Source organism: Ambystoma mexicanum, chromosome 8, assembly GCF_040938575.1.
Source record: "Ambystoma mexicanum isolate Mex_15411 chromosome 8, UKY_AmexF1_1, whole genome shotgun sequence".
NCBI classification, from domain to species: Eukaryota; Metazoa; Chordata; class Amphibia; order Caudata; family Ambystomatidae; genus Ambystoma; species Ambystoma mexicanum.
Window position 1 is genome coordinate 695,574,876 of NC_090929.1, and position 23,806 is coordinate 695,598,681.

Here is a 23,806-nt window from a genome sequence, read left to right on the forward strand (position 1 = left end):
ACGGGTTCCTTGTGCTTATTTGCCATTGTCCCAAATGGGACTGACAACAAATTGTAGACAATAGCAGGTTGCTAAATGAACAAGTGGCTTTTTTCTGATTACGGTTTTACAATTTAAGTCTGTAGGTGTGGTCCACGCTCCAGTTGCCCGAACTCCACCACTCATCCGGACACACAAATTGTGCATATGAAGAAGGCGTGTATCTGGAGACTCCAACCACCTCACGCTTATTAAGCCACGGATAGCAACATGCTCGATTCAACTAGTCTCAGATGGCCTCTTGTGAAGCAGGCACAAGTCACACATTTTTCGAAGCTTATATGTATTTGCCACGAGAACACGTGTGTGAATCGGCCCTGTGGCACCTACCCAGATGCCTAGTCTCATCCGGTCACAATAATGTGTATCAAAATCCCTCTGTTTCAAGGCATAGCTAAAAAGGTAAAGTATGTTTCTGATGAAACACTTAAGCAAAATTGAGCTTTAAACCATGGCTTCTTAACTGGATCCATGTCTTTATAACGAATATAAAGAAAAATATATAACGACAAAACGTTTTTCTTTTTGGGAGGGGGGTGCCCCCCAAACCCATGTTTCCCCTGCTAAAACCCCACCCCAACCATTTCTCCACAAGATTTAACACTTTACCCCACCCCACATACATTTTCATTATATTATTATCTCTACATATTCATTTCTTATTAATTTTACGTTATAAAGACTGGCCGGGAGGGCTCAGGGGCAACGCGCTCGGCTTGGAAGCAAGACAATACGGGGCAACACAGGTTCGATTCCCGCATCCGCGCTTAGAAACCTTTGGGTATTAAGCGCGTTATAAATAACCAATTACAATGTTCTTTTTTTTTATTGATTTTAGCTGAATTTAATCAACTTTTTTTCAATTTATAACACATTTATTAAAGATTACATATAAAACACATGACAGTATAAAACATAAAACCATAAAACAGAAGCGTTTTCTTCAATTCATCATAACTAGAATAACATCCTAGAATATTAATATCACATATAACAATGAAAATAGTGAGTGAAGAACAACAATAACCACGACAATTAAAAATATAAAAAGGTTTTCTAAGCCACGAAAAAATAACCAATTACAATACCTTCTTAACTTTCTACCGCTTAACTCATAATAATGTATAATTGGTTATTTATAAAGCACTTAATACTCAGGAGGTATCGAACCTGTGTTGCTCTGCATCGTCATGCTTCCAAGGTGAGCGCGCTTCCACTGAACTATTCTTCTCATGCTCAAGAGAGAGCCCTTGGCTGCACACCTCTGGACTGGTCCATTTACATCACATATAGATGCCCTCAAACCTCCATCAAAATGCAGTCTCATCTAAGCCTTCCACACACTTTTCAATTTTGAATCAGACAGGGACGTCAACCCCACTTTTTTTTTTAGGTGCCTTAAAATAAGTACCTATGATTTGGGTGGAAACTCACTCAACTAATGATCAAAATAAAGTGTGGGATCCACAGGGTGGTTCAAAGCCCCTCTGCCCCCTCAATGCACCGCCTAGTGCGCATGCTCTCTCATTCCAGCACCACCTAGCTCAGGCAGTGTTTCTGCTCCACCTAGCACATGCATCCAGTTTTCAGGTCTGCACAGCATTCCTCTACCAACCCCCTCTACACCTCGTCAGACGCACAGAATGTCTCCCTCATGTCACACGCGTTGCTTTTATTCCCATGAAGGAAAACATACAGATATGTGTTTAACCCTCGTACACAGGTCTGAAAGTCAGCAAAGACTCTCAGCCTCTTATTCTTATGAAGACGATAAATCGGGCTCAACATAGCTGGGCTCTGTGGCGGACCGGAAGGAGGAGTCGGACACACATTGGACATTTCTTTTATTTATTTTTTATTTTGCATTTTTAAAGCGCTCACACAGCCCGCAGTCATCGAGGCGCTGTTAGAGGAATTGTTCATTTTTTAGTTGCGTAATTGTTATTTTTTTTTTCTTAGTTGCGTATTTATAACACGCTTAAATTTCCCAGAGGTTTCTAAACGCTGACCCGGGGATCCAACCTGTGTTGCTTTGTGTCGACTTGCTTCCAAGGCGAGCACGTTGCCACTGAGCATTCCTCCCGGGACATTGGGGCTTTTTATTGAAATAATAAATTTCATAACGCGCCCTGTCACTATAGGAATGATCCCTACCTAACCAAACTAAGGGTGCTCATCTGTCATCAAAAGTCCAAATCAAATTTCCACAGTCCAAAGTCTACTTCTGCCTGGCTCTACCACTAGAACTAAAAACTAAAGATGGCTAGAATATATATCTTCTGGCACCTTCCCTTTACCCGGGTTTCCTGAGTTTCATTTAAGGGTTATTCCAAAAGCAACCTGTTCTGGAAATGTAACCACCTCATTAATGTATACTTATCCAGGTTTAAAGATTCTCTTACATGCGCTGCAGCTCGTGCTGCATATTCATAGGTTGGATATCCCCGCGTTTGTGAGACTCATTAATATCCTCAATGCCGCAAGTCCTTCAGGCACTTTCCATTCTACTGTCTCTGTTGGGGTTCAGTATACTCTTGTTAAAGGAGTAGCACCACCACTCCTGGGGTGTCTCCCCTGGCTTCTCATTACTTTCTCTGGAATTGGTAATTGTGTTTAATTCAGAGAGTTTCTCAAAGTCTCTTAGTAATAGATTCCAGTATTCATCAATTGTTCGATTTTGCATCTTTCTTAGTGCTACACAATATATAGGTTTGTGTATTCTCCATAACCCACAGTCAATATTGCTGTTCCTTCCCTATAATGCATATAGTCCTTGTTGCCACCTCCTCTCCTTACCCAACCTGGTACCTTCACTTGATGGTGGTGGATTCACGAGGATTGCCATCGGGACGGATTTGCTTCTTCCAGTCTCGCTCTTCTCATTCTCAGCTCCAGTGCAGAGTCGCTCTCTGTGTCTCGTTATCTCTGCATAGGTCTGCTGACAGAAGGTTGCGTTCCTCCAATTTCTTCTGATTTCAGCATTGTTGATCAGTCCCCAGGCCCACCAGACTTTCCCGTGGTCAGACCACCATCTAAGATGGTTTCCAGGGGTTGTGCTGACAGCGTTTTCCCCACTGTTTGTTATGCCGGATTTCTGGCATCGTTCTCAGGCGCCCTCTTCCTTGCAGGATGACGTAGGCTCCACAGCTCCACACTGCTCAGCCCCTCCAAGACATGACTACACCAGAAGGCTTGCCCTGCGTATGGCACTCTCTATCTCTCTCTCTATAGATCGCTTTGTCGCTGTTACAAACGAGTCCCATTTCAAAGGAGCATTCCATTTTCCTTCAAGTGTTGTATTTGATCCAGCATTACCTGAAGCCAATGGATGAAGACTCAATTCATCCACATTTCCCTGTTCTTTTATTTTCCTGTGTTCCACTGTAAAACAAAAAGGGTGTAGGTCTAGGAACCATCTCATGACTCCAGGGTTATAATCTTTTCTGAGGCTCATCCAGGTTAGTGGTGAATGATCTAGTATTAATATTCTTCCGGTAAGGTAATAACGTAACTATATTACCACCCACTTAATCGCCAGTGCCTCGTGTTCTACAGTGGCCTACGATTGTTAGCAGGGAAAGAGTTTCCTACTAGTGTACAGAATGGGATATTCAATCCTGTCGTGCTCTTGAGACTTATCCTTGGCTTCAAGCCCAGAGACTGCATCTCTCCAGCCCTATAATCCCTCCACTGGCTCCCGGTGGCTGTAAGGATCAAATTCAAGACCCTCTGCATCACCCACAAGGCATCTGGGGCCTTGGACCATGCTACATCCAACTTTCTCTCCCTAAATACCACCCTGCTATAGTCTTTCAGTCCGCTAGATCTAAATCTCTGCAGGTCAGATGTTTCCCCAAGCATAGAGTCAGGGGTAGATCTCTTTCTTAGGCAGGAGCATCCCTCTGGAATGGATTCCCCGCCCCTCTCAGACTTGAGCTGGATCTCCTTAAGTTCCAGAAGCTTCTCAAGACCTTCCTTTTCTCCTCCTCCTTCCTTCTCCCCCTTTCTTGCTAATTGCACCCCCTGCTGCTGTGATAAACTGCCTGGTTCCTTCTGAGTTACACAGGGGCCAGGCCCTCCTTCCATCAGTCTTCCTCAGCACCCCCCACTACCAGCATTTGCCTTTGGGCACTCTTCCCTGACTAGACTACCGAGTCTGGTCCACCCCCTTCCTCGCACGAGCTGATCCTTACCCTGATCCCCCCCGCGCACATGCCCTTTGGGGTCCCCTAGCACTTACCCAGCCCCTTGGGGCCCCTTCCCTCCTTCATCCCTTTTCATCCGGTGCCTCTGCAGGTGAGCATGCAGTGCCAGTGGCCCTCCTGGGCCAGGCCTTTCATATTTTGGCCTCTGTATCACAGCTCAGACACGGCCGCTCCCCCTGCAGTCCCCTAGACCTCCTTCCTCCATCCCTCCCTCCCTCCTCCCACCTCCTAGCCCGCCCCAGGACCTTGATTGGGTGCTCTGCCAATCGTTGCTCGGTGTAATTCACTGGTGTCTCCCTGCATGCTCTTTCCATCTAGATCCTCTGCAGGTGATCATGCAGTGCCAGTGACCCTCCTGGGCCTGGACTTGCAGATGTTGGCCTCCGTATCACAGCGAGGACACAGCCCGCTCTCCCTGCAGTCCCCGAGACCTCCATCCCTCCCTCCTCCTCGTCTCCCAGCCCACCCCGTAACCCTGACTGGCCATGTCAGGTCTTAACTACACACCTCCCAAGGGCAGCATGGGTGGGGTGTAGAGCAATTACTGTACACCGGAAAGCTCCTGCCACTCTAACTCACCTATCCATAACCTAGACTTACACCATGTATTCCTAGAGAGATATGTGACCACCAGCCTAAACCTATTCATGGCTGGACAGAAAGTATTGCCTGCATTACGATGTTAACTAGTACCAAACCTAGAGAGAACTATGAAGACTAGCATCTAGATAGCAGCGTGATCTGTTAGCATATGCCCCACACAGATGTAATTCTTAAGTTTAACCTGCGCCACATCTAGATAGAACTGTAAATGTTAGCATGTGCCACACTTGGTCGGAATCCTTACCCGCGTCGCATCCAGATAGAACTGTAAATGTTAGCATGTGCCACAATTGGTCAGAATCCTCAACCTAGCCCACGTCGCATCTAGACAGAACTATAAATGTTAGCATGTCCCACACTTGGTCCGAATCCTCAGCCTAGCCTGAGTCGCATCTAGATAGAAATGTGATTGTTAGCATATGCCACACTTAGATGTAATTCCTAAGTTTAGCCTGCATCGCATCCAGATAGAAATGGGTTTTTCTTTCATATACCAAACTCAGATGGAATTCTTAAGTTTAGTCGGCACAACATCTAGATATAAATGTGATTCAATGATTGACATGCGATTCACCAAGCCTGGACCAAGGGTACAATCATGAATCAATAACCAACTCACTAAAAATCTCACCCCTCTGCATACACCTATCAAATTCTAAACAAACACAACCACAACCCTATAGCACAAAAACTGCACAAACTTCACTACACTGCAACAACAAAACAAAACAGACAGACTTGCACAACAGTACACGACGGCTACCGAACGGAAAGCACCCCAAGCCCAGCCAATGGACCCACCGGGCTGAGGCCACCAACAGCACATCACTGTTCTCTTGCATTTTTTCCAGCTTATTCCCGCTAACTCGACCCCCTCCTACCTGTTCAGAGCCGCCAGAGCGCGAGGGGACCACTCCGGTGGTGATGGTGCGCGGTACAAATATCCTTTCAAATGAACATCCCGCCCTCCCACCCTCCACTTCCCTTCTCCCTGATCTGGCGCTCCCCCAGCACTTCCTATTTGCTGCACTTGCATGACCCGAATGTCACAAGCCCTAGTAGAACTGTATATTCCTCTGTTCACCCTTTCCCCTTAGTCTTGTGGTGCCTGAAAACACTTTCTGCTGTATAGACGCATTACAAATGTTCAATAAATAAACAGTCCCGCTCACCCTGGTCAACCTATTAAAGTTTACATAGGATGCCTGGACAATGCCTGTTATGACTGTTGGGCTGTTTATGAAGAAGTAGCTATATTATGTTACGGTTTCTGTTTCCTTGTGCTATGATAGTACACTTTTTGAAAAAAAAATTTAACGATGTTCAATTGTTCGTTTTCTGGTGAACGGGCCAAAAGCTTTAGTGTGGCAGGTCCCGATTGCTACATGTTTGATTTTAACACCTGAAAGAGGTAGTGAAATCAAATATTTGTAATTATTTAACACATTCAAAGAAAGCTAAAGGGCCAGAGAGAAGTTCATTCCTCGGGGAAGGTGCTGCTGAAAAGTAGTGTTTTTAGTTTTCTTGACGAGGATATATAGGTATTTGGGACCTCAGTTCCCCAGGGCTACACCGGAGATACAATGGGCCCTTGCTTTCAAGTCATTGTTGGATATGGAGCCAGAGAAGGCGGAAAGCTTTCGTGGCCTGGTCAATTTCTTATGGCCAAAAATGGTCTGCCGTGTTTTGGATAGTTTACAATTTCGCAATGTGTTTCTTTGCAATAGTTGGGTCTGGAAATTGCAAGTACTTGGGTTATTTTAATGTATAGTTAATATCCAGATGAGGAGGTTCCTATACATGAGCTGCATATGGCAGTTGCAGATTCCAGGTTGCTAGAACCTGTTAGGACATACATGGAACACAAAGGTCGGGGCTCCTCTTAGGATCCCAATCATGATCAGATGGTCCAAGTTAAGAAATCATAGGGGGCGAGCCCTCCTTTTCCCAAAGACATTGTAGTGCTGTTGTGTCTGTCATAGTCCCAATGGCTGCCCATCAGCATCTTAGCCTGCCCCAAACCGTGACCATGCCTGCTCTATGGACCCTCCCATCAGTCATACCCCTTACCGCATTTTGGCGCCCACAGACCTCTAATTCTACCCATCCTTTTCTTTACGCCATCTCAGTCCCTGTTCACAATCTGTCTCTTTCTTTTTAAATTATGTGTTGAATATGAACCCATCATGTTGCCAAACAGTTCTGTGCCACCCCAACTCCTTTTCTCGTTCTCGACCCACCTATGCCCATGTCAAGTCCCCTGCAGTTAGGTATAAGTGGCTTGACGGGGCGGAGGGGTCTCTGGACATCTGCATTTAACGTTCTCACTTCCACTGGGGGTAACAGATCACGAAGTAGCTTTATATGGACTCACTCCAGACAAACAAGATTATCTCTTGAGAAGTATGACGCAGATTCTTCAGAATATTCATTAGCGGGCAGAGGCAGTTTCTTAATATAAAAAAGTTCTGCAAGTTTTTTGTATACAAATGTGAGACATTTCAAGTGTGTAAAATGTGGATTCTAGCTGTGGATCAGGTTTGTCGAGTTACGCATTAGGGTTGCAAATTACACAGCGCTTGGAAGGTGGGCGAGGTTTGGTTTTAACCACGCAGAAAATACAAATCTGATTAGGAGCAAGGTCATTAAAAATGCAATAGGTACACAATAAACCTAAAACAGAATAAAACCATTTACTTTTCAAATAATCCAGAATCATTCGTGATTCTGGGCCAGAACTTCATCTTACCTCTAATTGTTCCGGGGAGGACGCCGGCACTATTATCTGCTGTTCCAAGTTGCCAGGCTCCCGGGGCGTGAACATTTGTTCGTTGCACTCCAGCACCACCTCTTCACGCAGGTTCACCCAGAGAACAGTGGAATACTTCCTTTTGGCATCCGTCAAGTAGCTCAAGACGCAACCAATAGCCTGAGGAGGGTAAAACATGGGATGATCCACAGCATGCCTCACGGAGGTAAACTACTACCAGGAGACCACAAAACACTCAACACACAAGCTTCAGACACTACTGTGGTCTGCAGTCAGTCTGGGATTCTGTCTTGGATAACTTGTTTCCTGGTTGAAAATAGGATGTGCAGAATTTGTAACAGGATTATAAAGTATTCCAGACATCTGCTAACTCAATGTAAGGAATTAAGGACCCACTATGCCATCCATTATGGTTCCATGCTGGCAAGAATAGAGGATGTCGGGGGAGGGTGGGAATGAGTTCTGGTCAACAATCTATTGAGGACCAATCTAGTCGAGGGTCATTTCTGGTGCTGCTTATTCGGTTTCGAAATAAATATTAACTAAGGAAATGTTTGAATAATTCAAGCAATTGATCTTTTAAGAATGTATTATTGGAAATGTATATAATAACATGATGCTTATTAGGTTTATTGTAATAATGTAATTTTGTAATTTAAGTTGCACAATGTTTATGTTGTATTATTTTGTGTATGTAATTGTATAATTATGTATTTATATTTATTGCTAAATAGTTTAAAGGTTTTTTGGAAAACCCCACACACTTAAATACATTTTTTTTTAAAAGAAAAACGTGTTTCTAACCAGTAGACCTTATTTTAGAAACAGTGCAATCTACTTTACGACCACAACAAGTCATTTGAAGCTTTGGAGGTTTTCAGAACTAACGTGAAATCGAGTATTTTAGAGCAGGGAGGGAGTGGGGGGGGGTCATTATTTCTTTTTTATAGCGCCTTATTTAGGATGTACGGCAAGTGTACCAGTCGTTACATGATGCCACTGTAATCACTTACACAAAATCTGGAAAATATATAATCTACCTACGTGCAGTTTTAAAGTTTGATTTCTGCCTTTATGTCTTACTCCAGTCTGCTCTCGGTTATTTACTCCCCTTTCCCCTCAGCTGGCATTTGATTCTTTAATGTACGTAGCAAAGAGAGAGAGGAAGTCTGAGGGGTGCGGAGAGACACAAATGGATGCCAGCTGGGGTGTGGGGGGGGGGTGATTTTGTGAAGATAGCCTGAATAACAGCTACAACTCTGCTTGTTTTTCACCTGCAGTCAGTACAAAAGGCTGGCTGGGAAGGCCTCTTTATTCATAGGTAACTGGAAACATAACAAAACACATCATAGGTCCCTTCACAATACACACTTAATAATGTCTTTAAATGAAACAGGAGTACATAATTGGTTCTACGACTCAAATCCGCCCTCAAAGAAAATCAACCTCCCTCAACTGACTTATAAGCCTGATTCATGGAATTATTTGCGTGAAAAACGCAGATTTGCGTGCCTTTCTGGCCGAAAATCCCCATACTTCAAACAGGGATTGTCAGGCAGAAAGGCGCGCACATCTGTGTTTTTCATGCAAATTATTCAATGAATCAGGCTGTTAGAGTTTCTTTTTAAAGTCTTCCAGTCAAAAGGTTGTCCTGAGTCTTCCAGCCCTCTTTCAGAACCTCAAGATTCCCCCCACCTCCGATCTCATGGCTGCCCATTGATTTCTTGGCCTAATGTGATCCAAAACGGACCTTTGTAAGTCCCTGCTGCTCAAATTCTGGTCTGATAACTACTGCTACCTTTACCAACACAACTGCTAACCAAAACAACATTCTCCCCCCCGTTTTGTTCAGCCTTTGAAAAGCGGGAACAACAGTAAATAAAGAAATAAGGACACAGGAAAATCACAGGGGTAAACAAGCAGGCCAAGCTCACCAGGACTGGAGGAAAACTGTGCTCGAGTACTGGAATGGAAGAATTTAGTATGTCAGGTGGCCCTTTGCTGTCCGATTGGCTGGAATGCGAGTCATCCGCCCATCCTCTCAAGTCCCCCCTCTCAGGACTTCTTGGGTCTAGTTTGGCATTTGACTGAAGCTATGGACGCCATTTGTATCAGACTGGCCTCTGCTACCTCGGGAGGATCCCTCTTGCATTTGAGAGGCCAGACCAGTGCAGTCAGCCATCTTCCGAGACTTTGTAGCCAACCTTTATTTGCAATATGAATGAGGATGCCGGGGTAGGCCTAGCACTTTCAAACCTCAAGAGGCAGGAGTTAAGACAGGAGTGACTGAAAACACAGGTGTGCCATAATGCTAGCCAAGGGCACACACGTTGCTGCAAAGACCAAAGCCTTGCAAGCACAGTCCTAGATAAGCCTACTCATCAAGTAATACTTTATCGATATGGTTGTAGGCACCTACATAGCTATGGGTACCTCGTATACAGGCGTGCACACTATCATTTTGCCAGTGATCAGGGGTTTCTTGCCATTTCGTAGGTTCCCAAGAGCATACCCAAAACCACCATACTACCTCCACCCCTATGCTCTCTGTGTCTAGAGCATGGAGGTGGGGATGTAATGCTTGCCTCAGGTTAGTGCTGCTTGATAGGGAAAGGTGAACCCAAGCACATTCCATGACAACAGAAGATTGGCTTGCCATCAGGAGTAGCTCACTGCGGAGAAATGGGAAATGGAGCATGAACAGGGCATGTGTCGGAGGAGGGGAGACCCTTCCTTCTCTCCCACCCAACTCTCTGTTAAGGGTTATACCTTCTTCTGCCCCTTCACCCTCCCATTAAGGGTTGACACTTTCCTTCTCAAACCTCTCCTCGACTGCTGCAGTGTCTAACATCGCTTCTGCCACCCTCGTATCGCCTGCTCTTCTCAAAGGCAAGCTGTCTTGGTTCCTTCAGGGGTTTCAGGGGGCCTTTCTCAGTATCAAACTACTGGGGACTTCTAAGTTGGCACAGGACTCTGTCATCGCCCGGGTTTCTCAGTCTGTAGTCCTCTTTCTGTCTCCCTTGCGGTTTTATTTTTAAACTGTCTTTTATTGTAGGTGGCTCTTAGATTGTTCTAATTGCTAGTGGTCTTATTTTCCCCAACTGCTGGGAACCACAGCTTCTGGAGACGGTCCATTAACTCCGAGCCAAAGTCCTGCCCCTGTTTCAGGGTTGCGTGCTGCTCTCCAGTGGATCCTCGTCTTCTGAACCATTGCTCCCTGCATTGCTGTACACACTGGAAATCTCACCGCTGGTGAAGACTTCACTTCTTATATGTTCAAGGGAATCCTTGTTTGCGGGCATGATCCCTGGGAAGCACACTGTGTTTTGCCATGTTCTTTGTTCCAGTTTCAGTACCCGCTTGCATGTCCGCACAGGGTTTCCTCCTGGCATCTGAGATCCTAGTGATTTTTTCTTTCGGACAGCATGGTCAATCAGCTTTGTTTCTCAACAATCATTGTGCAAGTCTCCCAGAATCCATCAAGCCTGATACAGAAGGAATCTCCAAGTCTTGGATCACTCTTTGTCCTCCATGGACACAACAGGGTCTTATCACCGTCTTCTTGTGGTTGGGGTCACTGTGCATGCAGTAACTGACTACGATTGTGTTTTGACTGGAGGGCATTTTTGAGATCTTACCTTCTGAGCATTTTACCATACAGATGCTCAACTCATCCCCAGGCAAGGCCAGGAACTCTGAGGCGTGTCTCCATAGTTACCACCCTGTATCACCTCCAGGCAGCTCAAAGGTCTTTCAATACTGCCCTGATTGGCCAGCTTTCCTTGACAGTAGAGTTCTCACCAATCCTTGGGTGACATTTGGGGTTCTGAATTTCTCACAAAAGACCTAAATTCAATTTCTATTCTCTCGCACCCACTTTTGCACATATTCAAAACATTGCATGCGCAGTAGTTTAACACTGCCTTGAAAAAAAGACACCATTGCTTTGGCAATGTTATAATCAATTAGTAAAACTCACCTTGGAATTTGGCTGTGCCACCCCATAGACTGGCATCTTCGGTACCCTGCGAAAGTTGGCGACATTCATCTCCTTCATAGTGCTGAGAACATCTGGGCAGAACCTCTCATCCGCCACCTGTACGACAAGAAAAGAAAACAGTCACATCTGCACCGTAAATCTGAAAAGGTTACAGTCTACCGGCCTTTGCCTTTTCTTGACTATCACGTGAGTGCTGTTGGCGTTTTCTTGACTATCACGTGAGTGACCCATGACATTTATCATTTCACATTTTCATTGTACATTTTAAAGATCTATGCAAAATTAGAGAACCAAATGAACAAATACAATCTGGATTTAATGACGGGGCAGAGTACACTCAACAGTACTCGACTGCACAAAGAACAATGGTACTACTAAGGCGTTAGCACCCTGTTCCAAGGGCTGGAACAGGGGGTAACAGCCCGGCAGCCAGGGATGTCGTTTGGGGGTCGCCAGCGGATGCCCCTGCGACACCTGATGGCTTCCTTGCTACCCCTGTGGTCTCCCTTGCTACCCCCAAAACAATATTTTAAAAACATTGAAGCTTCTGGGCTGTGTCCAGCACCATGTGGCTCTTTGTTTTTGTAGTGGCTGGCTTACTTGTTCAGGCCGGTTAAAACAACAGGTGTTAAAAAAACAGGTACAACGTCCTTTCATCGCCTGCCTTTTCATCCCCAGGCTTTTCAAAGTGCACACTCCATCGAATGTGCTCATCGAATTTTTTAGGGGGGTGGGAAAGGGCAGATAAGGGAAAAAACACAGAGTAACACAAGTGTAACACTTTGAGTAGTGACCCTAAATAACAAATAATAGGAATAACAAATAATGTGTCTTTCTGGAATTTTATACAATTGCTAGACTTATTCAATGTTCATTTCCGGCACACTTCAGCGGGTGAGTTACCGATTTAGTCTGTTCTTAAACACCTCAAATGCACAATGCAGACAAAAAACGTCCAAAAAGCATTTACAGTAGAATAAGCATCCATTTTGAACTATGTATTTTGCTTTTCGCAAGTTGCAGTTATTGCATTTTTTTCCTGTCAGTGTCTCTGATCATCACAAGACATTCCATCTTGGTATCCTCGGTCACTTGACACAATCCCTGTGCCTAAAAGCTTGTGTACAGTGTAGAAATGTTTGACCATGGCACATAAAGTTGCCCTTGAATTCATTGTGCCATAATTAATGCTTTGTTCTAATGTGTCTATCTTTCCTATTTCCATGGCACGATGTTAAGGATATTTGTTTACATATATGAGGTAGCAAGTGCCCAGAGTACTGAATGCTGAGGGAGTGCGCTGCTTTCCCTGCGCTACTCTAAATTCTGTAATACACAATTATGATCCCTCCCAATATGTATTTTGCCAACCTCTGAAACCTGAAAAGTAGATACACGATGGCTTGACATCTGGCTACTTTGCACCAGACCTGCACATGAACTGGCCTGCTGTTAAATCTCAGTTACCAGTTTAATGCTATCCACTACAGAATGAAATTTGCTTTCTGACTGAGAACATTCAGACATTTAATTCCTCATTTTACTATAGCCGGTAAGATAACTCAGTGGGTTCAGCGCTCGCTGCTGCAATGTGTGTGTGATCTGCAGGTTCGAATCCCTGCATGGCCAAATCAGCCGGTCATCCTTCTGAGGTTGATAAATGAGTACCAACACAGGTTGGGTGATATTGTATGTGTTCTATATAAAGAGTTTAAGAGTAAGGGCTACATAATAACACGTCATTATCATTTGGCCTTGGAAGTCTGCTGGCATTCACAATAATTCAGTAATATACGCCACAAGCGTCCCTTTCAATTAATGAAAATACTTTTCCAAGATGGCCACCATGGTTTTAGAAGGTGCGGCTCCGTACGCAGCCCTTCTTCCATTACCATGGCAGCCAGACAAGCGAAATGAACTGAAGCTGCAGTGGCGGCGGGTTCTGCCACAGCAACAATCTAGTGGGGCAGGGGAGACGGTGTAGATTTTTAAAAATAGAAACAGGAGGGTGGGGGAGTAGATGGCTCTGCAGTGCGGGCAGCCCGCAAGTTCTGAGGAACGTGCGCTGAGATCACCGGTTTCAGACCGCGATCTGCAGAACCTGATTGGCTGCCCGTCCCAGGTGCTAATTTTACACAGCTCCCAATTGTATTGTTACAAGATGCTGCTGCTAAAACTAGTAAACTTGTTTCATCAGTTTTTGAAATTCTCAGTGTGAAAGTTGTTGGGTTTAAGCTCTTAGGCGTCATTTCTGCAACAACTGGTGAAGCAAAACAAATTGGTATGGATAGTGGTAGAAGTCAAATGCACATGAATACACATCGACTTTAGTAACATGTCTATATACCCTCTGTCAGAGACTTAGAATATTAGTGATGAATTCTAAAAACAAATGTATAACAACCATGCGTTTTCTAATACGTAATAAAACACGTATGTGAAAGTGCCTATTCAGCCATGAATTTCACAGTCAAAAAAAGAGACAACAGTACTGATCGGTACATTCCGTTTGACACCATGGAAGTGCTAGAATTTACTGACACGTGGACTTCCTGTAGCTTCTAATAATTGCTGTATTGACATGTGTTTACTGCTTGAGAAAAAATTGTGCGTATTTATTTTTAGAATATGTGCTATTTTTTACTGATCACCTTATTGCAGCAATCTCCTTGAACGTGCACACACGTGAGGGGCGGAGGTGTAGCATGGGTAATGTGGCACTGCTACATTTAAGGGCGCGTGCACGCGACGGAGTGACGTGTCACTCCGTTGCGTGCCATATAAATAAACGGGGCGTTCCCGGCAGCCGCAGAGCGACTGGGGAGCCCGCACCAACAGCACCATGTCTGTGTGTGTCTGTGAGGGGTCGGGGGGCTCACGGGCCGCATGGGAAGCGGCAACAGTGGCGACGAGTCGGGATTGTAATCGGGCACAGCAGTGACTTTCGGCGGTGATTTCTGTGATGTGATTTTGATGGGTTTACATGAAGATCACCGTTCAAAACATGCAGCGAAGAGGGATACAAATCACGTGGTCAGCAGCCATTTTACAATCTGGACCTAGGAAGGTCGCGGCTTCTTTGTGAAGATACGGTTGGCCATCCAGGCCCAATACATGATGTGATTTTTTAAGTGAATTTTGGACATTTTCACACATTGTCATCGAGTGTTGGGTGTGGAGCCAGGGTAGGCCTGCTGTTGTGTTTGTACCCTGGGCCCATCCTGCTCAATTATTGGGGCCTTTGGCCTGAACTGTGTCTGCAGTATCTGCCTCCTATTTGGTTTGAAGCATTGGGCCTTGTGGGGACTTCTACATCTATGGATGCTTTGTGAAGAGTGTGCAACTGGCATACATCTGTGGCCTACCAGCATCCAGGGGAAGTGGAACAAAGGTGGATCCACGCTGCAAGGTGAGGTGGTGCGAGTTGCGGACCCATTCAGCACATCTGGGGTGCCAGTGCGCTCGCCACCATGAATGCTGACCATGCTGCGGACCAGCAACAAGCCCCTCCACCGGCAGTCCAACAGGCTCGTCCAGCACTACCATCTCTCCTCATATATCTGACGTCTCTAAGAAGTCACATTACCAGCTGCACCTCCTCAGAGGTATTCTTCCCTTCCTCTCCTTCCCCCAGAAGCTTTCTCCCGAGCCCTGGTTCTCTCGAAGCTGGACTACTGTAACAGCCTCTATCTTAATCTGCCTGCCTCCACTCTCCGCCCTCTACAACTCATCCAGAACAGAACTGCGAGACTTGTCCTTGGCCTCAAGCCCAGGGACCGTATCTCTCCAGGACTGAAATCTCTACACTGGCTCCCAGTGGCTGCGAGGATTAAGTTCAAAACCCTCTGCATTGTCCACAAGGCCTTCTGGGGCCTGCGGCCTAAATACCTTCAACTCTCTCTTCCTAAATATCTTCCTTCCCGAGCCCTACGCTCATCCGTCTCCAACTCCCTCAGGGTCAGCCGCTTCTCGAAGCAACAAGCTGGGGGTAGATCTCTCTCCGCGGCAGGTGCCTCCCTCTGGAACAGCCTTCCTGTCTCCCTGAAACTTGAGGAGAACCATCTCCGGTTCCGGAAGCACCTCAAAACCTTCCTCTTCACTTCTGCTTTCTCTCTCCCTCCCCCTTTCACCAAAACTGCACTGATTCTGCAACTGGGCCACTCTCACCGACCTCGGTCCTGGACCCAGTCACTCTTCACTTGCACTGCCTCCCTGGCAACCCCTGCACTGCGGGACTGTCTCTGTATCACTACAGCCCCCCCCCACACCCCCCCCCAGCACTTGTCTGCACTTACCTTGCACTTGCCACCAGCTGGCCCTATTTATTTATTATTTTATTTCTATTCTACTATTTGTACTGCACTCCTCCCTCCCCCTTCCCCTTGCACTTTTCCCTTCCCCCTACCCCTGCACTTGCGCAATCTGAATGACACCTGGCCTAGTAGGATCATTGTCTGTCTTCCCTTTGTTCCCCCCTCCCTGCCTCGTCGCGCCTTGAAACACTTGTGTATAGGCGCGTTACAAATGCCATATCATATATCATATCATATCATATCATATCATATCATATATCATATCATCAAGACCACATTTGAGACCACTGGGGGGGCCTGCAGCCAATGCCTGAGTTTGAAATCTCAGGTGCACCTTCCAGTCTAAGGTTTAGGTGGAAAATGTTGATGGACAGTTTGGAGATGTATTTCAGGGCCACCATGGAAACCAACAATGACAGCAAGGTGGCTACCCTTTTGTACTGCACTGGGCCTGCGGTAAATGAGGTGTTTCTGTCCCTCCAACTTCAGGATGACTCATATGTTGCGGCAAAGGACGCTCTCCACAATTATTTTCTTCCGATGGACACATTCTACGGGAGGCTGAGCAGGCTCGCAGAGGCCTGTGCCTGGAATGACCCCTAAACGATGATCAGGAACCAGCTAATTCAGGGGTGTGTCTCTGGTAAGATGCACCGACAGATCTTGAGGGAACCCGGCATCACCCTCCCTCGCATCCTAGAACTGGGAAGGTGTCATGAGGTGTCTGAGCTACGGGCATCCCGCATGGAGGCTGGAGTGCACCCCAACAAGATGGAGGACATTTGTGCTGTGGGCAGAGGTAGAGGATTCAGACGCCCGGCGGGCAGTCAACGTGACAGAGGACAGGCGTCAGTCAACTCGTGCATGAAGTGCGGGTTTGACCTTCCACATCCTGCGGAATGCTCAGCCATGGGAAAGTCATGTGGCCGCTGCGGTGCCGCTGATCATTATGCCCGCATCTGCAAGGCCCCAACACCGACGGTCATTCCTAGAGGTCCAGTCCGGGCTGGATTCTTCCACCAGCAGTGATCATCGAATGTGGCCCAGGTAGAGCAAGGGGCGACGGCAATGGCCTGGAAGGTGAGGAAAAGGTGAGGAAGAGGGGGCAGAAGAAGAAAATGTGTTCTTTGTGTCGAGTATGGGTGTCTTACACTCGAAGTGCAGGCGGCAACCCAGATGCAACATACTGGTCAAGAAGGACTGTTCTGATGTTTGTGGACACTGGTGCCTCTGTAAAACGTAATGGCCAGAGAGCATTATGATGCCATGCAATCCCCACCCGGCTTTTCCATGCCCAAGGCTCGCATTTTCACCTTCGGGGGGGAATAACCAATCCCGCTTGATGGGGCGTTTGTCGCAGATGTGAGGCATGGAGGGAAAAAGATTAATGCAAGGTTTTATGTCATGCCAGTGGGCAGCAACACCCTACTGAGCTGTGCAGCAGTAGAGGCCCTTGGCATCGTGACCGTCGCGTACTCTGTGTACGTGGAGGATATCCAGATGCTGCTGGACAAACACTCATCTCTGTTCGAAGGCATCGGGCAAATGATGAGACTCTGTCCGGCTACACATCGATGATTCCATCCAACTTGTGGCACTAAAACATTGGCGGGAGCCGTTCCACCTAAGAGATCCGGTGGACAGGACCCTGCACAAGCCAGAGGACTATGTAGGTGCTGCTCTGAGAACCACCAGGTTAGTCAACATTACGATTGGAGAAAAGACAGCAAATCTTCTGGTCCTGGTTCAGGACAACGTGCCTGCGAAAATTTTGTTGGGAAACTATTTCATCGAGTTGGGGATGATCACGGATGGTCTACCCATGGCTGCTGTGGCGTTCACCCGATCGCAGGTCACACAGGGTCCGGCTGCGAGCCCGGCATCCTTGCCGATGGTGAAACCCAAGGCACGAAGGAAACGGAAAAGTAAGAAGGCCACCTCTGTGGAGGGAGCCCCTGCTGTTCCGACAGCACCCATTGGGATCCATGCTCCAGATGGGCTGGGTCCAGTGGTGAATCCCGTCTCAACTCCTGTGGGAGAAGAGCCAGAAGACTTTCCTGTGGGAGAGGCTCTCAACCCGGAGGATCATCCCGACCTTCAATGCTTGTTACTGAAGGGGGACCCTCCCGGGCGGACTTCTGTAAGGGACAGAGAGAGTGTCACTCTCTCGAGGGTCTGAGGAAACAGGCCCTGTCCCAGGCACAAGGAGAAGTACCTAGGACATTCCGGATTTATTGGGAGGGTGAGCTCCTTGTTAGTGAGCCCACTAAGCCTGAACCTGGTGCCCTCAAGAGGTTGGTGGTACCCTAGGTTTACAGCCCCTTCCTGCTGCAATTGGCGCATGAGATGCCCCTGACAGGTCATCTTGGTACCAAGAAGACTAAGCAGAGACTCTCTGCCCATTTCTACTGGCCCCGGATGGAAGTAGAAGTGGAGTCCCACTGCAGGACCTGCCCAACTTGTCAGTTGTCTGGCAAGACTGCAGCCGTTGCCAGTGGTTGGCACACCGTTTGAGAGGGTGGGCATCGACATCGTCGGTCCCCTTGATCATCCCACGTCAGGTGGACATCGGTTCATCCTGGTCTTGGTAGATCATGCCACCAGGTACCCTGAGGCTATACCCCTTCGGACTGTAAGTGCCAAGGTAGTTGCCATGGCTCTCCTGGGCATTTTCACCCATGTTGGATTCCCTAAGGAGGTGGTCTCTGGTAGAGGATCCAACTTCATGTCGAGTTAGATGAAAACCATGTGGAAAGAGTGCGGGGTAACCTATAAGTTCTCCACCTCTTACCATCCCCAGACCAATGGTCTGGTTGAGAGATTTAAATAAACTCTTCAAGGCATGCTAGGTGCTTTGAAAGAGCCCCTAAGGAAGAAGTGGGATCTTCTCCTGCCATGCCTGCTGTTTGCCTACAGAGAGGTACCTCAAGAGGGTGTTGGTTTCAGCCCCTTTGAGTTACTCTTTAGACATCCCATGAGGGGGCCCCTTGCCTTGATCAGAGAAGGTTGGGAGGCCACCCCTCCAGGTCCCTCCAAGCAAGTGGGGGACTGTGTGTTTGGCCTCAGACGGAGGATGACACAAATGATGGGTCAGGCAACGGCGAATCTTAAGGCCAGCCAGGAATTGAATAAGTACTGGCATGACCTTAAAGCATCGCAAGTGGACTGGACTCCGGGACAGGAGGTCCTCGTGATGGAGCCAACCAAGCCTTGGGCTTTGGCAGATAAGTGGAATGGACCCTTCAGGATAATCTCCAAGATGGGCAAGGTCAATTATCTGGTTGACATGGGAGCCTCGGGGGTAGCCCCTCAGGTATTCCATGTTAATAGGCTCAAGCCTTTCAACTGGCGAGCCGAAGTCTCATGTCTCTTGCTAGCTTCAGAGCAAGAAGAGGGTGAGAGTTAGCCCCTTCCCGATTTGCTGCATAGCAACCCTCAGGATGGCTCAGTGGAGGGAGTACATCTCTCTCCCAATCTGACGACAGAGCAGCAGAAGGCCTGCAGGACTTTGCTCCGGCAGTACGCCTCTCTGTTCTCACTGACACGAGGCCTTACACCGTGGTGTAGGCACGAGATTGACACTGGTGACAGTATGCCTGTCAAAAGCAGGTGCTACCGTATGTCCGATACTGTAAAGAACCACATCCAGGCTGAGGTCGCCAAGATGTTGGATCTGGGTGTTATTGAACCCTCAACCAGTCCCTGGTCCAGTCCCATGGTCCTTGTCCCCAAGGCAAGTTCCCAGGCCGGTACCAAGGATTGGAGGTTCTGTGTGGACTACCGAGGAGTCAATGCCGTCACCAAAACTGACGCGCACCCATTGCCCAGGGCTGATGAGCTCATGGACACCATAGGTGCTGCCAAATTTGTGAGCACCTTTGACCGTACCTCAGGCTATTGGCAAATAGCTCTGACGGACCATGCCAAGGAAAAGACGGCGTTGTCAACACCAGAGGGACTCTACCAGTTTAGGGTCATGCCTTTTGGGTTGAAGAATGCCCCTGCCACTTTCCAGAGATTGGTCAACCATGCGCTCAGTGGGCTGGAAGCCTTTTGTGTGGCTTACTTAGACGACATTGCCGTCTACAGTTCCACCTGGGAAGAGCATTTGACGCATCTGGATAAAGTGTTGCAGGCCATAAAGAGGGCTAACCTCACTATCAAGGCCACCAAGTGCAGATAGCTCAGGGGAAAGTCACGTATCTTGGTCATGAGGTAGGAGGGGGTCGAATCCAACCTCTCCCCAGTAAGGTACAGGATGTACAGGACTGAGAGACTCCCACTACTCGAACCCAGGTGAGAGCCTTTTGGGCCTCACTGTGTATTATCACAATTTCATGGCCGACTATGGAACCACAGCTGCACCCCTGACAGCTCTGACTTCACCCAAACAGCCTAGGAAGGTTAATTGGACTGAAGACTGTCAGAGGGCCTTTGATGGCTTGAAAGGAAATCTGTGTAGGGCCCCAGTGTTGTATGCGCCCGATTACAGCAAGCCCTTTATTGTTCAAACTGACGCCTGTGGCACCAGAATTGGAGCTGTCTTGTCCCAGTTAGATGACAAAGGAAGGGAACATCCGATCATATTCATCAGTAGACAATTTAAGGGTAGGGAACTTCGGTGGGCTACTGTTGAAAAGGAATGTTTTAGTATAGTTTGGAGCCTTATGCATTTTAGACCCTACCTTACTGGGTCTACCTTCAAGGTCCAAACAGATCATAAGCCCCTTAAGTGGCTTATGCAGATGAAGGGTGAAAACCTGAAACTGCTCAGGTGGTCCATTAGCCTGCAAGGGATAGACTTCACCATAGAGCACAGACCAGGGAAGAGTCACGATAATGCAGATGGCCTTTCCAGAAGGTATGTTGACTGTCTGGATGAGGGTGTCCATCTCGTGGGAGATTAGGCACCCTAACCACAGTCTGGGGGGGGGGGGTGACTGATGCTGGAAATGCATAGGAGGGACAGGGCCTCCGTATCCTTGTCCTTTACTGCTTTTTATCATGTTCTGCTGTGTTTACCGCGCAGGAGTTCGCGTGGGACTCCTGGCGGTGCAGCTCTCTCTTGGTTTGGTGAACAGACCCATGGGATACCCAATGGCACCCATGGGTAGGGGTGCAACCCTGTGCCCCTAGTGTATGTTTTTGGGCACCTGTGGGTGGCCCACAGAGCAGGGTATGGGCTGGTGGCAGCTCTGTGCTGAAATGACTGGTGCCCTGAGCGTCCTCCATTTTGGGATGCCCAGGCCCTGTCATTGGAATCGGTAGATTCCTGATGGAGACAAAATGGACCCCATGGCCTCTTGCCTTCCATCGCCTGTTACCTTGATCTTCCCGAAGTCCCGGGAAGCCCTGACTCTGTCCCTTCCCCCTGACTGGCTGTTTGGTGGAAGTTCCATATATGGTAGTGTGGGGGAAGTGCTGACCAGACTGGCTGGAGCCTTCCCAACGACCGTATGTTGTGGGTACGCCTGCGGGTGGGACCTGGGTGAATGGAGTGTGTGATGAATACGCATTCTATGTTGTGGGTGTCTAGTATCTGGTGGTTGACACAATGACTGAGAAAGCCCTGCCCGAAACCGGTATGAATGCAGTATGAAGTGTTGAATGGCTCGGTACTTGTCCCAATACACATAACTTGTTGTGAGTGTCTGGAGAGAAGTGAATGGCCTGAATGCACTGTGTGCCTGATTGGTTGCCTGCCTGCATGAATGCCCTTTGTAGCAATTGGATGCTTCAGTGTGACCCAGTGGAATGAATGGGAGATCAACAGTATATCTGGGGACCTCTCACTGCTAGTAATCATGTTCAGAAGTGTTCAGAGCTGAAGTCCAAACAACGAAGAGTAACTGGAGTGAAACTGACGCTTGACCTTGAAGCCCTGCTGGAAGAGAAGAATTGCTGTTGCTCTCCGTCGCAATCTGAAAGCTGCTGTGTCTCCAAGGACTGACCCAGAGAAGACCTGGTAAGGCACCCTCTTCCCGAGCTACGAGGGACCATCGTGCACCAGCTGACCTTTGCCAAAGCTCCATTGTAGACAGATCTTCGACAGGCTGCCGACCCGATATGGGGACTGCTGCAGAACTCCAAAGAGAAGCACCCGGACTGCTGTCCGCCACTGTCGACGACCGTCGTCGCCGACCGGAGCCGCCGTGCTCCCGTTTGCCTAAGAACTTCACTGATCCAAGGACACTCTCGTCGGCATCGTCGCCGCTGTATCCTGCTGGAGAAGGCCTGACCGTCGACGCGCCGAGGAGCATCCGCCGGTGGGTTTCCCACCACCCAAAAGACCACAGAGAAGCCAACGACTCGACGCCCTGGGCCACAGTTCTTCAAACTCTTTGCGGTCCAGAACTATCGACACCGAGGTGCCCCGCACGCCTCTTCCTTGCAGGACGTTTACGCTTCCCAGTCAACGAGCACCGCTAGGAACGACGCGGCCACTTCAACGTCATAGCTCGACCTGTTCTCCATCGGACGTTCGACGACCCGTGACACCTGCCTTAAAGGGTGGGCACTCAAGAAGGGCCGTCGATTCCCTGACGAGAAATGCTACAATGCCAAGGTACTTTGGGGTTGCAGAACTATTGGAAAGTCTAGTGTGAACAATATATGGACTGGGCTTGTGATACCTCTTTGCTTTACAGGTTGCCCGGGGGGGAGGAGGGGGTCTCCACACAGAACTGTGTCTAGGTAGCGGGAACAGTATTCTGCCAATTGTTCAACCATCTTGCTTTCCTTCCTCCATCTACTGCTGGTTTCCTCTTTATTCTGATCTGGGTATCATTCTAACAGTATGCACTTTAATTAAATCTAATAACGTTAGTGTTACCACCACTTTAGAACTGTATACATTTACCATTGCTGATTTTCGGAGTACAAAGTGAGTTATCGTGATATTGTATATACCTTTGAATATTAATTATATTAAGACTGTTGTAACCGATACAGTGTATGGACATTCCTTTGCGGGTGCTTGGGGACTACACTGTACTTAAGAACCAGCCCGCATCACCTCCTGAGAAGCTAGGCCTTGATTGCTCAACCACGTACCAATAATAGAGAATCTCGGCTGGGGTCCTCTGTGCCTCTCCTCTACCATATAGAGAGCGGAAGTACAGACACCCCCCACCGGCATCTTTACAATCAGGAGTTAGACAACCTGGTCAGACTGGACATAATAGAGAAGGTGGAGGACCCCACTGCCTGGGTCTTCCCGTTAGTGATCGTCCAGAAGCCAAAGCAGCCTGACTCGGTCAGGATATGTGTGGACATGCGCCTGCCCAACAAGGCGATAAAGCGGAAGAGACAGCTGACGTCCACCATTGATTACACTGTAACTGAGTTACAGGGTGCACAGTTCTTCTCCAAGTTAGACCTGCAAGCTGGGTACCATCAGGTGGTGCTCCATCTGGATTTTAGATACATCACCACCTTTACCACCCATCGGGGGCTGTACAGATACAAGAGGCTCAACTTCGGGGTGTCGTCGGCTGCCGAGGTTTTCCAAATCATCATCAGAGGGGCCCTCGCAGACCTGGAAGGGGTGCTTATCATCAGTGACGACATTCTGGTGTTTGCCAAGTCTGAGGCGGAGCACTTATCCTGGCTAGTGAAGACATTTGAAAGCCTGTGGTCCCTGGGTCTCACCCTGCATCGTGACAAGTGCGAATTTCTCAAAACTGCCATTGAGTTTTTCGGCTTTGTTTTCAAGGAGGGTGGGGTGTCGCCCGACCCACAGAAAGTGAGGGACATCCAGGAGGCCAGACTGCCAGAGAACGTGGCCGAAGTACGGAGCTTCCTAGGCATGGTCACTTACTGTGGCCGTTTTATCAAAAACCTGGCCTTACGGTCTGAACCGCTGCGGACACTCACA

The 23,806-nt window shown here is 47.8% G+C and overlaps 1 protein-coding gene across 2 annotated transcripts in view; it reads right to left on the reverse strand.

Annotated features, from left to right (window-relative positions):
* The window catches only part of PALD1 (phosphatase domain containing paladin 1), a 1,254,976-nt gene that overhangs the window by 457,038 nt on the left and 774,132 nt on the right, over positions 1–23,806 (reverse strand). For both annotated transcript variants that reach the window (XM_069610500.1, XM_069610501.1), the window contains exons 13-14: positions 11,597–11,713; positions 7,597–7,776 (exon numbers count right to left, since the gene is read on the reverse strand). In XM_069610500.1, coding sequence (XP_069466601.1) covers positions 7,597–7,776; positions 11,597–11,713 — 297 coding nt within the window. The remainder of the gene's footprint in view (positions 1–7,596; positions 7,777–11,596; positions 11,714–23,806) is intronic.